Here is a 17,412-nt window from a genome sequence, read left to right as displayed (position 1 = left end):
GTCACTTATACCATATGGTCTATGGCATAAACACACCAGGACTGGTGTAAAGAAAGGGACAGAGGGGGTTTTGCACAATTTGCTCCTTTCCATAGGCTCTTCACAAGGTGTGTTCAGACTGAAGGCAAAGCATGTTTTAAAATCTGGGTATCTGCATATGCTGTTAAGCCAGTGAAGGGAAATGAGAGGTACAAATAAAGAAGAAAATATATCTGAGCAAAGTGCAGATGTTTGAATTTTAGCAGCAAAATCTAAACCTTTTCCGAAGCTTTATGGCATAAAATTGAATAAAATACCAGATAGAAGGTTACCGGTAACGCTTGCATTATAGCATATGTACACCAGTACTTTGGATATTGGGAACACATAAAAATAAATTGTGAAAACAATCCACCCTTTAAATTAGTGTGACTAGTTTAGTGGGAACGTGCAAAGATTATGCAGCAAAGAATAATTACGAAGTGGCTCAACAGTCCTGCTCTAGAACTCAATTCTTCTATGGAGGAACTTTATTTTTTTTTAATGCATGCTCATTTCACATACACATGTACATAATTGGCTTGTATTCATCATATGACAACTGTAACACTCCGGAATAAAGTCTATATGACAACACAAAGACACGTCAAAAAACAGGAACCAAGGCGCTAACTAATATTTCTTAAAGTAATATACAATACAGTAACGAAAAACATTAGACACATCAAAACATTCAGTGTACAAATTATAGCTTTATGTAAACAGTCAACTTTAACTTATTTATTGGGAAATAATAATAAGGTTATATATTGTGTTAGATAAGTCGTAATGTCAATTAGAACTGGATTTTTCAATTTACAATGCGTACACCTAGTTATTATAATGAAGGCAAAAAATGTTATTGCATTTGGCTGTTAATATACTTGTGGTTCCTTTTCTACGTCACTGTAGTAAATATTATTGTTGTTCACCATATTTGGCCTTTTCACTCTTGCATACAAATATGTTGAGTCCAGTACAACAGATGAGTTGAGCCTGAGGCTGGTTGTGTGATAGATAGTTACACAGCCCTCATCGATGAGAAGATTCTGGTAAAGGGAATCTGAAAACATCACAAATCCTCTGGCATCCTGCCAACCTGTCAACGATATAAAAGCACTTTAAAATTAAGAACACAATCAAGCAATGGACAAACTGGACAAAGAACTCTGTAATATTAAATTTCTGTTCATGCATATTTGTGGTGTTCAATCCATTCATTAATTAGTTATTGTTCAATATGAAACATAGATGTCAAAATCATGATTTGTAATTTGTTTATCACATGGAATATAAAATTGGCTTTGTGCCCTTAGACCGAGCATGATTGCAGCAAATTCAGTTTGAATTATTTTGGCTAACGGAACCTTGTTCATAAGCTACACTGTCAGATGAAAAACCTGGACACAAACATAAGCAAACTTAAGTTTGGCCTTCAGCAGACTCCTAAAAACAAATGCAGTGAAAAGAATGGTAAATGCTTGGTATTTATATTGAGCTTTTCTCATCTAGATGACCCCTCAAAGTGCTTTACAGTACAGTTCTGCCATTCACCCATTCACACACATTCATATTACAGAAATTTGGGGTTCAGAATCTTGCCCAAGGGGAAGACTGGGATTGAACCGCTGGCCTTCTGGTTGGACAACAACTGCTCTAGCCACAGCCGTCAAGTACAGTACACTGTCAGTATCCCTCCATGCTGCAGTGTGCTTTGCACTGAGGGAGTTCTATATTATTGTTAATTGGTTTGACAGTTGATGGTAATAAGCTGCATGTTAGAATACTGGAGAGATGTTAGTCACATTACAAACAAGGCATTTTCGGTTATAATGTTATATGTAAAGGCACAACACAGATACTGCTGAGCAGTTGGGAAGAGTTTTTCTGTGCAAAGTTTTAGACTCTCTACATGTTAAGGTATTTCTCCATAATCAATAGGAATCAGGAGCAATGGGATGATTGAGTAGATTTTGCATAATTTGTGAAATATGATGAGAATTCTGACTGTGTTTGTGTCTCATTCACTAATTTAAGGAGAGATGGCAGTAGGGAGAACAGAAAGTGATAAGTGAGTAAGAGAAAAGTAAGAAAAAAAACTTCACATGACATGCTCTAAAAAGAGCAAAGTAGACAGTGAAAACAGTCTAAAATCATGACTGGACAGACTAACGTGTGTATTTTTCTGATGGGCAGTTCAACACCAGTATGTTTCATATGTTCAGAGAGTGTGATTGTTAAAAATAGCAATGTGAGATGTCACTACGCCATTACCATTCAAGCCCAGGTTTAAAATCATGACAGGACAATAAAGAACTCACTACTCTGACTGAACAAGAAACGTGGGGAAGGGATTTGAGAGGAAAAGAAGGGAAGACAGGAACAACATTTAGGGATTCAACAAACACCACCAGGCTGGTTTAAGTCATATTTCTCAGATAGAGTACAATTACTTAATGTTAACAATGACCCTCCATGCAGACAAACGTTAGTCCACATGGTTCTGTACTTGGACCGATACTTTTCACTTTGTGTATGCTTCCTTTCAGCAATTACATCAGAAAGTACCACATACATTTACATTGTAATGCATTGTAACCCAGCTGTACATATCTATGAAGCATGATGAATCCAATCACTTAGTTCAACTTCAGGAATGTCTCAAGAACATCAAGGCCTGGATGACCCAAAACTTCTTACTTCTAAATTCAGACAAAACTGAGGTTGCTGTAATTGTCCCTTAACATCTCAGAGAATCACTGTCTGACCAGATAGTCACCTTGGATGGTGTTAATTGGCCTCCAGCTCCACTGTGAGGAACCTTGGAGTTATGTTTGACAAGGACATGTCATTTGACCAACACATAAAACAAGTCTCTAGGACAGCTTTCTTCCACCTGCACAATATTGTGAAAATTAGAAACATCCTGTCTCAGAAGGATGCTGAGAAACTAGTCCATGCATTTGTTACCTCTAGACTAGATTACTGTAATTCTTCATTATCAGGATGTCCCAGGAAGTCTGTGAAAAGTCTCCAGTTGGTCCAAAATGCTGCAGCATGAGTGCTGACAGGAACTAGAAGGAGAGATCATATTACTCCTGTCTTAGTTTCTCTACATTGACTGCCTGTGAAATTCCAAATATAATTCAGAATCCTGCCCCTCACATACAAAGCCCTGAATACTCAAGACCTTTCATATATCAAAGAGCTCATAGCACCATATTATCCCAATAGATCACTTTAACCCCTAAATATACGCTTGTGGTTCCTAGAGTCTGTAAGAGTAGAATGGGAGGTAGAGACTTCAGCTACCAGGCTTGTGACATTGAGGGTGTGGGGACAGGAGGGAGATTGTCTGACCACCAGTGTGAATAATAATGTCTCTTCTGAATGACAGAGTCTGCTGGAGCTTTAACTGATTTCAGATAACCACTTTGTGGGTATCTGTGATGTAGCTAAGCTGCTACTGCTATTAGAAGCCCTCTAGAATGTGTGTCTGTGGCTTAGAGTCAGTAGCCCTGCTGTTTCTTATGGTTGTTGATATTGTTCATCATTTCAGTTATATATCATAACAATGCGAAGGTTATCAGTGGGCCCATGTATTATGTTTCCTTCTGCAGAGGCGTACATGTCAGGTCAGGTCCTAAAGCCTCCATCTTGATGTCCTGGTCTTGTAGATGGACTATAGTGTCTAGATTAAAAACCTTAACGGTTTCAGTTCATTTTCCTTAGTAAGCTGATTTTCTTTCTGTTTAGGGTTTTGAACAGAAGCTGCAACGATTATTTTCATTTAACAGGTCTGACATTTGATTTTCTCATTAAATGATTGCTCGGTAAGTAAATTGTCTCAAATTTTTTTCTGAGGGGTATATCTGACCACTCAATAATGAGATTGTGGTTAAACGAATAGTTCACAGAAAAATCAAAATTCACTCATTATCCACTCACCACTATGCCGATGGAGGGGTGGGTGAAGTGTTTGAGTCCACAAAACACTTTCAGGACTTTCAGGGGTAAATTTTGTTGCAGCCAAATCCAATACAACTGAAGTGACTGGAGAAAAAATAGCGATGCTGACACACACCCTATGTGTACCATTGGGTGAGAGCTTGTGTACAGTGGGGTGTTTCCGTTGTGAGCGTGCGAACGTAAACTCATCTACGAGGACGTTATCACAGGACATTTAGGCTAAAAACTTGGTGTAAATGATGCTGTTTCGTGTCGAATTTGAATGTTGGGGCTTTTGGACACTTGAATGACACCACATGAGCAGTATGGTAATCTCTTGTAATATTACATTTGAAAAATTGATCACTAGTTACTTCAATTGTATTGTAATTGGCTGTAATGCTGTTTACCCCTGAGACTCAAAATGTCGGCATAGTGGTGAGTAGATAATGACTGTATTTTCATTTTTCTGTAAACTATCCCTTTAAGCATTTGAGACTGCAGATTAAACTAATTTCCAGCCACTGAACCCAGAGATTCACCATGTAATAGTGTGAAAGACAAAGAAAAACATTTTCTCCAGTCAGGTTCCCGTCTGATATTTCTCCTGCTGTTTGTGTGACCTCAGGCCTCAGTGCAAAATCACAAAGAAGCAAAAGTGTCCTTTTCCCATCTAACAGTGCTGACAGACTCAGTGGCTCTGAGAATATAAAAAAGCATTTAATTCTTGGCAGACTCCCCCTTCCCTCTTCACACACACGCACAAACACGGACGCACATACACACACACACACACACATGCACTCTCTGTCTTTCCAACAGCTGCTGCTGCTTGACAGCCTGATGATGACTGTGTTTTTTCCCCTCCTTGTTTCAAAGTATGTTAGAGCAGATGGCCTGGAGTGGCAGAGTAGGGGAATGTTGGAGAGACTGCTAGGGAATGTGCCAAGTGTGTGCGTGTGTGTGTGTTTGTGTGTGTGTGTGTGTGTGTGTGTGTGTGTGTGTGTGTAATTTCAATTTGCGTGCCTTCTCGCTGCCCTCTGCCCTTCATGGCGCCAGCTCCACTTCCCCTCCACTCTAAACATCTGGTGTCTGGGACTTTGACAACTCACACACACACACACACACACACACACAAAGCATGCACATGTAGAGAAACAGGCAGCTCGCAGGGGTAAAGCCCACAGCTAGTTTACATCTAAAGGAGCAACATGTCTGCATTAGTTGGTGGAAACTGGATGGAAGAAGCTGTACTCTACTGTGTGTCTCACTGAAAATCTTGTCATCCAAGCTTTGTACCATTAAAATGTATTTCTCTCACAACCATAACAGGGTGAATGTCTTCTTTCTGAAATGTCTGTTAAGACCAACTGCTGGTCTTAGTCTACTGAACCCTACAATATCTAATTTGTCAACAAAGTAAAAGAACAATGTTTGTTTTCTTTCTGGAGTGACCTATGTTGAGCTGAGTAAGGGCTTTTATTAAGAAAATTTGTGAACTTATGAAGATTGTGCCGATTACTTAACAGAGAAAGATATATGCAATGTATTAAAAAAAACTCCAGTTACTTAAAGTGTAGAATTTTGTGATATCTAGTGTTGAAATTACATGTTGCAGCTGAACACCCCTCACCTCACCCTCTCCTTCCAAACATGAAAAATAACTTGTGGTAGACTTTAATTGTCATAAAAACTCAAAAGGTGTTTAGTTTGTCCAGTCTGGACTAATGTAAAAACATGGCGGCCTCTGTAGAGAGGGTCCCCTCGACGTAAATATAAAGTATTTAAATATAAAGGACCTTTTCTGGACTAAAGAAAACTACAATTCATACAATTTAGATGAAATGAACTAGTGGACCTTTAAGTCATACACCCTTGTATATAAACCACACGTGAAAAGTAATAAAGCAAATTTAGTTTAATTTTATGAAATATTAAATCAGAGCAAAATAACAGAATCTGGTTGATCATGATTATAACGGCTTCACTGCAAATAAACTAGGTAGGGAGAATGGAAAGTTTTCAAACTTCACTCTGCACCATAGATTGTGTTGCAGGGCTTTTTTATCACTAATGACAAGGACTGATACTGCAGTAGCTCTGGATCGATTCAAAGAAGCAGTAAAACTTTTAGTTATATAGTACTATATAATTATACTAATAATGTATTGTTCACAAAATGAAAAGGGCAGATGCATTTTCCTGTCACACAAAGAAGATTGTTTCCCCATAAGCTACTGTAAGTATTAAATGTGCCGCAACTGCAGCCTCTCCAGACAATAGTTTATCAGAGGACAAACAGTGTTGTCAGCATAGTGTGCTGCTATCCAAACTCGATTGATCCTGTGGATATATTATTATTTATCAAGTCAACAGGTGAACTTTTTGACATGATGACACACGCACACACACTCGCACTCACACTAACAAGGCACTGCCACAGCTGGTAATACAGCAGGGGGAAATTAGAAATAAAGACCTGGGTTCTGTCCCGAATCATTTCAGTATTTATGGAGTTCTATGTGAGACTGTAATTAAAAAGACAAAAAAAATCATGCTGCTCTATCTTGTCAGCAATTTTTCTTTCATTCAGAGTGAGTTGTATCACAGCTCTGGTTTATTTGATTCTCTGGGCAGCTGTCACTATTTGTAGATGTATGTTATGTCTCACTTTCCTCTTCTTGCTCCTTCCCTCGGCTTGCAGGGTCCTGGTACACTGCTCCACACACTGAGAGAAGCTCAGACTGCTGTGGTCTGAACTGTAGTCCTGCTCAGCCAACTGAGCAAGAGACAGGATGTAGTTGCAGGCGATACGTAATATAGCCAGCTTGGATAGCTTCTGCCCATAGGAGTAACATGGCACCTGGATAGAGAACAAAAGGAGGGAGATGAGGAAGGTCTTTACATGTTTCATTTGCATACTCTCAATTAAATGGAATGGAAGCAAGGCGAATGGTCTACAACCACCTCCCCCACAGTCTGAATTTCCTCTGTCATTGATTAAACCTCAAAACTAATCTAAACATTTTTTGGCATGGTTGTAAATATACTTTCTTTTCATTTAGTATTCTTGGATATACAGATATACATGAGTAAAAAGGCCCACCTCTATCTCACCCAGCTGCTCACATGCAGCTCACCACAGCACACATGTATTGTGCAGTGCAGTGGAAGTAGAATCAACTGCAGGGCCTAATTTAAAAATGACTGCTTGTCACCTTAAGATCATTTCTTCCTCATTATCATGGACTATGATTACAACAAGATTGCTTAGATATAAAAAATGTCTACTTAGATATTCTACCATTACTGGCATTAATTCTTCAATAACAATTGTCATTGCTGCTCCATTCTTTTCTATCAGATATTTTCTTATGTATAAATACTTCAAACACTGACACACCTTTACATTAGGTTTAAAACAGTTTCTTCTAATCAATGTTTTAAATATTGAAATTTTGTTGAAATGTTCAGCTACATGCAGCATCTATTGCACCTCTGTCTGTCCGGCGTACATCTTGTTGAGGGCTAAGGACAGAGGATGTCGCACCTTGTTAAGCCCTATGAGACAAATTGTTATTTGTGAATATGGGCTAAAAAAATAAAATTTGATTGATAGCTTAACCACTTATCTTTCAGACTCTATTCCTAGTAGAGGAAAAACAAAGTTTTGCCTATAATCAACACTTCCATATTAAGGTTTCAGTAAATATACCTCTGCTCAAAACCTCCCCCACACATTACCAACACTAACTGACACACATATGTAATGTACTGTAAATATACTGTACTTATATAATACTTTTTCAGTCTTATTGACCACTCAAAGTGCTTCACAGTACAAGGCACATTGACCCATTCACAAACATTTTCATACAGTGTTACAATATGCTGCAATCACACACTGCCAGCACAGCTATGCAATGTTGTTTTTTCTTATCTTGCCCATGGACACTTTGTAATGCAGACTGGAGGGGACAGAGAGCGGACCATTGACTGATTAGTTCTGATTAGTGGACGACCCGCTCTACCTTCTACCTCCACAACCGCCACATGTATGTGTTTTTTCATGTTTCATATGACATGAGAGCGTAGAAATGGTTCTGTATTACTTCTGACACAATGAATAATGGGCAAAAAAGAGAGACTAGTCAGTTTAAGTTAGTTGCCATGCAGTCTATAGATTGATTTTTAGATTTAGAAAATGATTATCTAGTTTATCCTGAATCCTGTCAGAATGCAGGTAGGATTTCTACTGGTGCTGCAGATGCTCAGTCTGACTGTGACTGACTTAGAGTGTTTGTGTGGGAGAGAGAGGATAGCATGAGTAAAGAGTACTGTCATCCTGTTCTTAAGCCACTTGATTTCAACTTTTAAATTAAAATTGTGGATCCCATGCTGTAGTTAGCAGCACTAAGGATGTTCACCTGCAAACACAAATTCTCTATCTGCACATAAGGGGTGGGGGTTGACTGAGAGGAGAAGTCAGAATTGGCAGAATAGTTAGAGGTTTTTTTGGTTATTTTGGTTTAAAAGGGATGGCATTCCCCCTTATCCCACACCAATTCGCCTACTGCCTATTCCAATCTCCCCTTTCTTTCTAAACTCTTTGAAAAAGCTGTAGCAAACCAAAACACAGGCTCTCTTGTGGTTCCAAGAGTCTGTAAGAGTAGAACAGGAGGTAGAGCATTCAGCTACCAGGCTCCTCTCCTGTGGAACCAGCTCCCACTCTGGGTTCAGGAGGCAGACACCATCTCTGCATTTAAAGTTAAACTTAAAACGTTCCTTTTTGATAAAGCCTATAGTTAGTTCTGGATCAGGTGAGTCCTGAACCATCCCTTAGTTATGCTGCTATAGGTCTAGACTGCTGGGGGGAACTCCCATCATGCACTGAGCACTTCTCCACTTCTTCACACTGTTATTGTTTTCATTAGAACTAGTCAGATCTGATACCCGATGGTGCATTGGTACATTGAGTCTGGTTCTAGAGGTTTCTCTCTGTTAATGAGGAAGTTTTTCCTTCACAGTCGCCAAAGTGCTGCTCATTGTGGGAACTGTTGAGTTTTTCTTCATTAATATGATTTTAAGGTCTTGACCTTCTATGTAAAGTGCCTAGAGATAATGTATATTATGATTTGGCACTATACAAATAAAATTGAATTGAATTGAATTATGACACACACATTTTAAGATTATGTCTGTTAACCCCTCACACTACAGAATCATTTGGTAAGATTATGTGTTCAGATCAGCCCCCACAAATGTCAGGAGGGCTAAATCGGACACCCCAATTTGGCCCAAACATTCTCTAGTGTGGGGCCAGTCTAAATCACTAGTACACACCACTTGGACCAAATCTGTACAAATGGTTCTTGCATGAGACGCAATGATTCTTCAATGCACACGCAACTATTATGTTATTATTATATTGTTGTTTTGGTTCATCAATAAGTATCACCATTAATAAATAAATGGTAAATGGTTGTATTTATTTTCTAGTCTTGAAGACCACTCAAAGCGCTTTACACTACAGTTTTCCATTCACCCATTCACACACACATTCATACATAGAGTGCTTATATAGCTAGCACTTTTTGTTGTTCTATTGGGCAGTTTGGGGTTCAGTATCTGGCCCAAGGACACTTTGGCATGCAGATGGGAAGACTGGGGATCGAACTTCCGACCCACAGCCACCCAATAACAATACAAAAACATCCCCTACCCCTATAATCCTATCTAATCAAGTAAATTAAATATCTGACAAATCAAGTTTCTTCCCCACATTAATTCAAACAGCCCTGTTCATTGATCAACAACATTGTCTACAGTGGTCTTATACATCCAGGTGACAGCATCACAGGGGAAACATCAGGATTTGAATAAAAGTTGTTTCTATGATGAAGATAGGTGGACTGAGAGTATTAGACTGGTAATACAAGTGAAGCAGACATCTTCTTGTTTTATTTCCTGCTCTGCAGCATCTATAAGTATGGTCACAGAAAACACCTTGAATGTGATTCTGTGTAGTGTTTATGTGTATAGTAGTTACAATATGGTTTGGAGCTTGTACACACTTTGTTGTTTGAGTGCTTGCAGTGTGGACTATGAGTCTGACCTGCTTCCTCAAGGCTTCGAATGCAGCGCTGATGGTATGGACACGGGTCCGTTCCCTGGCGTTCGCTAGAAGCCTCCTGGTCTGCTGGATGGCTTTAACCTCTGGAAGACACCCAGGTTCATCAGCACTCATCTCAGTCCTCTTTCTGGGAAACTCCTAGGAGAGAAAAAGACCTGAGTTAACAAGTATTGTTGATGTTTTGTATATCCTCACACATTACTGTATATATTATGTATATAATGTATATTACATTATATATATCTGTACACCAGTAACAGATCCTCCCTTCTCTCTCTAAGCAGTACCCAAGGTCAGGTTATAAATAAAGGACCAACCAACAGTACATTGTAGTGTCTATGCTTAGAGACTTTCATATCTGACTCAGATGCCCCAGACCGAGAGGCACCAACTTCAACTCTCACTAACTTCAACTGTTTTGCGTATTTCCCCAGTGGCATGGTAAATGGTTTGTATTTATATAATGCTGGTCTTGATGACCACTCAAAGTACTTTACACTAGAGTTTGCCATTCACCCATTCACACTCATCCATACAGTGCATCTATTCGCAGCACTTGTTCTATGGGGTTCAGCATTTGCCCAAGGACACTTTGGCATGCAGATGGGAAGACTGGGGATTGAGCTGCTGACCTTCTGGTTGGAGGATGACTGCTCTACCCCTCAGCCACAGCCGCCCAAGTGGCAAGACATAATGACACAATGTGGTTTAGGAATGCATATTTAAACTTAACTATCCAATAGGATGTGAACACCTACATGTAACATAGAGAGTGACAGCAATTCTAGCCATTCATGGATGTGCTGTTAGAATGGGTGACACAAGTAGAGTAAGATATATGTGGATGCTGTGGGAGAACTCTTTAGACTTGAGGGTGACAATGTCTCATGTAACTCTGTTAGTGTTTGTGTATTGTTGCACCTTCTGGTCTCCTTGATGCATCAAGTCTACATTCAAATCTTCTGCATAAGACATCAGCTGCTGCCTGAGTTCTCCTTTCACCAGCTTCCAGAAAACTTCCATAACAGTTGTGATAACATACTACACTCCATTAATATAATTTAACCAAACCCTCACCAATCCGATTTTGTCACTTGAACCGTACCACGGTAAATGATAAGGAAAAATATATTTTATTAATATATAATTTATTTGTTACATAATATAGCTGTTAAGAGCAAGAACCAGGAAATAAGGAGGGCCCACTGTTCAGTCAGACTACCTTCAGCTCACTGGAATGAGGATTATATACACAAATAAAGACATTTGATTGGTTTTCAATTATACTGGCTGGTAGATGATGTTTTCAACCAAAATCTGCCAAAATTCATATTCACTGTTGCCTGAACTGATAAGCAGAATTACATAGCAGATAACTCAGTACGGTAACTGACTTGTTGAAATTATTTATTTGGTAATTATTTTTCATACCACTCCACATATTCACCTTAGGTGACTCCACCTGGGGCTCCACATGTTCTTGACACATTGAGGTCTGGAAGATCCTGGGACCAGGCAGAGCTGAAGCCTGGCCTGACAGAGAGGGCTCCGGGGGGGAGGCCCGGTGACTGGGTGAATGGCTGTGGCTGCAGCTAGTTGACATTGACAGAGGGAAAGTAGAGCAAAGGCCCAGTTTAAGTCTGTTGGACAGAGGCTGTGAGATGACTGTGGGCCAGCGGGAGATCTCTGGGTTAGAGAATGGAGGGGAAGGTAACTGGGAGAGTTTAGAGGTGATGTCTGGCAAGTTAATACCAATTCTCATATCTATAGCACCACTCTGAGCTGAAACCATGTTGCCCCCTGGAAGTCCTGACAGAATTTCTGTAGTACTAGCTGTTGCCTCCTGAGATATCATCAGCTGTCTCTGCAATGGAGCCAACGTGCCGACATTACATGCCTCCGTTTGGGTGTCATCTACTGAGTCCTCATCTGACATGTCCCCTTGGTAGGTTTTCCTCCTCTCAGGCTCAGGGCTGCTGAAAAGTCTTTTGGGCTCCCTAGACTTCCTCTTGAACTTCTTGTTCGTGCAAGACATAGACATCAGTACTGGATCTTTGTTAGGGGATTGCTTCCATGTATTACTCAGCTGATGGGGATTCTTCATTGTTCAACAATTACTGTAACTAACCAGCTAAACTGAAATTAACTACAACAACTTACCTACTTTTAGCTGCAAAATGTAAGTGAAGCTGAACTACTTTTATCAACTTCAGTCAAACAAAATCTTTCAATTCCACAAAGTTTTACTCACCATATAACAGTGTGTCATCTTTGTGAAAGTTTACCTGTCGGAGGAATTACTAAAAGCATTACAATCAAAGACCTTTGTGTTTTAGACACAATGTTTGGTCCGAAGTTTATCTCAAATGTTCCAGATTATAAAGTATACTCTCCTTATCAGTATAGGGTTGTTAAGTCATTCTCTATCTACACCCTGCAAACATCCAACCTTCTAGCCAGACCTTCAGCTGCCAACAGTGTAATATTAGCTGTTCAACTGCACTGAGAGAGGCGGCAGAGTCGAGTACTACTTTAACATTACCAACAGGTTTCCTGTGGCTCCACTCTGTCTGCATAGCAGCATCCTGAATAATCCACATTAATACACAAAGCTGTGTAACATCTGCTCTTCTGTACAAGTTGTCCCACTGGATTTTTGACTCACTTTTCCTCCACTGTTTTTTTCTGTGGAAGCAATCCAGGCCTGTGCCTCAGAATCAGGGTTACAGTGGGGCTGTCTGAGCATGGCTCCAGTCAGTCTGCATAGCAGCACTGTGAATAACCCACACTGATACTCACACTCAGTACAGACAGTCAGCAGTGGAACTGCAGCTGCTGGACAAAATAATAGGAACAGCACGTGAACAGGATGGCTGAACTATTCAAGAGCTAAAGTACAAGTCAAAGCGATGTCCCACTGAGCATTTATGATATACAGACCATCACTGTTTTCCAGCAGTTTTCAAGGCAAGCAAATAGTTGCAACATATTCCAAACAGACAGGAAAACAATAACACTGAGTTTCTAAACTCCAGCAAACTCAGTGAAAATAAGTCCCAGCAGCAGCAGCAGCTCAGGCTTCGGTGACACTGTCCCCTATTCGCTGCTTCGGTACCGGCTCATCCCTCAGTGAAGCCCGGGGACCCGTCTTGAAAACGGGGCCATGACTCGGTGTGTTGACTCCGTACTCGCTGGCTTCAATGTGCTACAGGTTATTCAAACGGGAATAATAATCCATTAGTCCACCAGCTGTAGAGCTGACACCGTTAAACACCCCCCGACACGTTCATCCGCCTCTGCTCGTATAGAAATGTCCACGGTGCAGGCGCAGGAGCGATCAGCACAGCGGAGAGAGAGAGAGAGAGAGAGAGTGAGAGAGAGAGAGAGACACTGAGAGCGAGAGAGACAGTGAGAGAGAGAGAGAGAGACACTGAGAGAGAGAGAGACAGTGAGAGAGAGAGAGAGAGAGAGGGCGAGAGATAGAGAGAGCGGGCGAGAGAGAGAGAAAGAGATGCTCCTTCTCTGTAAGTTACAACAACGACTGAGTAGCGCCACCGAGTGGAGTATAACAGGGACTGCTGCTGCTCCTGTTAAAGGTTAGCTCAAACTTGGCAGTTCCCCTGTTTGCCTCTATTTCAGCTCACAGCTAAATAGTCCACATCCAAACTGAGGGAGTTTATTCTCTCCAGTCGCCAAAGCGCTTGCTCATTGTGGTGTCCTGACCTTCAATATAAAGTGCGTTGAGATAATGTATATTATTATTTGGCACTATACAAAACTGAATTGAATCCAACATTCACTGATACGACAAAAGCCTTGATCCACATCTGAGGACCAGAGTATCACAACAAGAAAACTTTGTTTCTCAGTTCACACACAAAAAACAGATGGCTTCACAGCTTGGATCATTAATGTCTATAAAGATTATAGACAATGATATAATCTAACACTAGATATCACAAAATTCTACACACTGTACCTTTAATTAAGGTTCAGTGTGTAGAATTTAGTGATATCAAGAGGTGAATTTTCATGTTGCAGCTGAATACTCCTCCCCTCACCCTCCACTTCCCAACGTGAAAGAGAACCTGTGGTGAACTTCTAACTTCAAAACTCAAAAGGTTTTAGTTTGTCCAGTTTGGAAGACAGAAAAAAAAACATGATAGCCTCCACAAAGAGGACCCCCTCCATGTAAATGTAAAGTTTTTAAATATAAAGAGCCCATTCTATGGTAGAGAAAACATCAATTCATACAATTAAGATGAAACACACCAGTGGAAACATAATTAGCATTATTTTATATTCAATTTCTGCCAAAAAAAACCTTTCACCTAAATCTTAAACACTGGACCTTTGAGGGAAGTATGACTGTTTTACAGTTTGATGGTGGAAATCCAGTAACACAACCTAATTCAATGTGGGACTAAGGGTGACTTCAAACAGGCAGTAGGCGGAGCAGCTGGGTTTGTTGAAACTTTTTTTGAGCACACACAGTTCAAGCCGAGATAAATGGCCGTGTGTCTGTGTCCATGGTGGACCACCAAAACCTTTGTCGGAGGAAGGACAGGTTATGAGGCAAGAGGAGAGGGCCCACTACAGCACCCGAGAGTGAACTGAGGACAAACAATTGGTTATTGGGATCATTACCTGGGTCTTGTCGATGCTGAGTTTTTTTTTCTTCCAATCTCCCAGGTGAAGGAGGCAACGGAATAGATTAGTGACAGGGTGGATTCAATTCAATTCACTTCAATTCAATTTTATTCATATAGCGCCAAATCACATATACATTATCTCAAGGCACTTTATATAGAAGGTCATGACCTTGAACATTTTAAACCCATCAGTTCCTACAATCAGAAAGAACATTGGCCCTCATTAACTGGAAGAGAGAGATAGAGGGTAGGGGGTGGAGAGGGGGAGAGAGAGTAGAGAGAGTAGAGAGAGACAAGAAACAGGTGTCAGCTCTGACTAGTTGTTATAATGAAAACAATAAGAGTGATAATTATGATATGTAAAGATGTTATTAATGGTAGCAGCAAAAATTCATGTAATAATAACAACAACAACAATAATAAAAACAATAATAATAATAACAATAATATTACATTGACATCTCAGGGGGCTTGAGCCCCTAGCCTTTTTCTTCCTGAGAGAAAGTGCTTTTTCTGGGGTACTATTTTTTATATCTTTTTTTTAATACATGAATATTATATTCCTGTTTGTGTACAGCTTCCTTGACAAACAAATATATAGATTGAATCCAAAATCTAAATATCAGGTCGGGAGATTAGACTGTCTCTAGCCTCCCTCCCTCTACGTCTCCTGCACAGTGGTGAGCACTAGAGCTGTGGATATTTCTTGATTCCTAGATGCATCGTGACGTGGACGACTCTGCATCCATGAGACAGAGACAGAACATCATCGATTCATGTTGTTTTTAGTGATGTCCTGCTGCTGAATAATTATAACCAGTGCTGCTTGAGGATCAGGACAGACGCACATTAAAGGTCCAGTCGTCCTGTGTCAGAGTCTCTGTCAGAGTCTGTTTCCTCTTCACTCTCTGACCTGCGTTCACTTTACACTTTTACAAAAAACGCCAGCACTGATCACAAGTTATTAGACATGTACAGGACTGACGTTTACTTTGTGTTTGTTTGATTCACTCTAGAGTTTATGAGACAAAATGTTACAATTTATTATGAGGTTCGTTTATTTATTTATTCTTGGGTTAAAGGTCCAGTGTGTAAGATTTAAGTGAATGAATCTATTGGCAGATATTTAAAGAATAATCCTCATGATGTTTTCACTAGTTCATTTCATCTAAATTGTATGAATTGTAGTTTCCTTGACCCCAGAAAAGACCCTTTATATTTAAATACTTTATATTTACTTCAAGGGGACCCTCTCTACGGAGGCCGACATGTTTTTTACATTAGTCCAGACTGGACAATCTAAACACCTTTTGAGTTTTTATGACAATTAAAGGCTTCCACAGGTTATTTTTCACTTATGGAAGGGGAGGGTGAGGTGAGGGGTGTTCAGCTGCAACATGCAATTTCAGAAACCAAAAGAGGAAGATTGAGAAAGAGACACCATGGAGCACGACGGCAGCAGATGGTATCGGATGCAACCTACCTCCATCCAAGACAATATGCACGGGGACACATCCCCATTACTAACAAACTACAACGATACGGCAGCGTCTGAGCTCAGAGCCTGAGCATGCCTAGCAGATCATGTCGTGGTTCACGAGCCCGCGAATAGAAGATGTCAGGAAGTTAAACTGAAAAGGCGCGAGTACTCCATGACCTCCTACACATAGTAGGTGAAGCATACAATACACGTTCACACCATATATCGCAGGCATATTAAATGTTACAGGTTGAATGTGAAGGAGCTAGCTTTGGGTATAATATTTAACAACTTAACTGTTCGCCTCGTAACACACACATTTAAACCTGCTATACAACACGAGACGTGACGCGCACAGTCAGGACATAAGGGTTAAGATGCAACGCAATGTTTTAACTTCACTGCTGCAGAAGAAGAGACGCCCTGTTTATCCAGGAACATTAATATGAATGCAGCAGGTTTTATAAAGATCAGTTCTAAATGTGATGATTAGAAAACATCAGAGGATCAAGGTAATGCGCTTCAGTACGAGGCCACCTTGATACAGTAAAGGCTATAATCAGAATTTGTCCTTGTGCAGCACAAGTCTAAACTAAATGAATGGGAAATCAGTGTGGAGAGCACTGACCAAGTTAACAGACTTACTGTTGTACTCTGATTTATGAATTGAAAACCTTATGTTGTAAATAACAGTAACAGTCTATAGTACTTTTTAAAGCACCTTCTAAATAAAAAGGGAGTTCATATTTGTCTGGCATGAATGTTCATACGCAGCAAAAAAAAAAAAGCATGTTTGCATGCTTGTATGTTCTCATAAAGTAGACAGGAATTCATACATGTTCATTTCATCATGTCCGCTGGCACGCACCTGACCAAGAAATTGCATCTTACTGATTAGCGCAGTGTCTTAGCCAAGACTCTCTAATTAAATTCTTCATCACAGTGAATACTCTTTCTCCAACAGATGATCCTGAAGAGATACCAAAAAATGTCCTGCATTTTTCCTGAATGTCCATACATTTCTTTTTCTTTTAAACATCTATTACTGTTTACTTAGTCTCTGAATATGATGTCTAAGGTTTATTGGAGCCCCTACCACCACCTTTAAGGTCTAAATGGTGTTTCCAAGAGATTCAGCCTTGAGTATTGAATCATTTATCTTTTTCTATGACATACATTAA

General features: G+C 40.0%; 1 protein-coding gene across 2 annotated transcripts; it reads right to left on the bottom strand.

Moving 5' to 3' along the window:
• Positions 1–473: 473 nt before the first annotated feature.
• On the bottom strand, positions 474–13,470 carry atoh8 (atonal bHLH transcription factor 8). 2 transcript variants are annotated; one of them, XM_020085664.2, is made up of 4 exons: positions 11,547–13,470; positions 10,082–10,237; positions 6,638–6,829; positions 474–1,117 (listed from the first exon to the last, which is right to left on the bottom strand). In XM_020085664.2, the coding sequence occupies exons 1-4, from the start codon at positions 12,201–12,203 to the stop codon at positions 1,091–1,093; spliced, it is 1,032 nt and encodes a 343-aa protein (XP_019941223.1). In that variant the 5' UTR covers positions 12,204–13,470; the 3' UTR covers positions 474–1,090. The 2 variants fall into 2 exon arrangements, with proteins under 2 accessions (XP_019941223.1, XP_069387290.1); XM_069531189.1 differs by having other exon boundaries at positions 918–1,119; positions 6,644–6,829; positions 11,547–13,466.
• Positions 13,471–17,412: the final 3,942 nt, after the last annotated feature.

The sequence above is a fragment of the Paralichthys olivaceus genome, chromosome 9 (genome assembly GCF_024713975.1).
Source record: "Paralichthys olivaceus isolate ysfri-2021 chromosome 9, ASM2471397v2, whole genome shotgun sequence".
Classification (NCBI taxonomy): Eukaryota; Metazoa; Chordata; class Actinopteri; order Pleuronectiformes; family Paralichthyidae; genus Paralichthys; species Paralichthys olivaceus.
The sequence above is the reverse complement of the archived record's forward strand: the minus strand, read 5'-3'. Positions and strand labels throughout refer to the sequence as shown.

Bases quoted from the DNA above. Each gene is read 5' to 3' on its own strand.
- atoh8 (XM_069531189.1), bottom strand. From the start codon at position 12,203: ATGAAGAATCCCCATCAGCTGAGTAATACATGGAAGCAATCCCCTAAC. The intron at 6,830-10,081 runs GTCAGACTCATA...TTCTCTATCCAG, and splicing joins TCGAAGCCTTGAGGAAGCAG to GTGCCATGTTACTCCTATGG. The intron at 1,120-6,643 runs AGGAAAGTGAGA...TATATCGTTGAC, and splicing joins CCGAGGGAAGGAGCAAGAAG to AGGTTGGCAGGATGCCAGAG.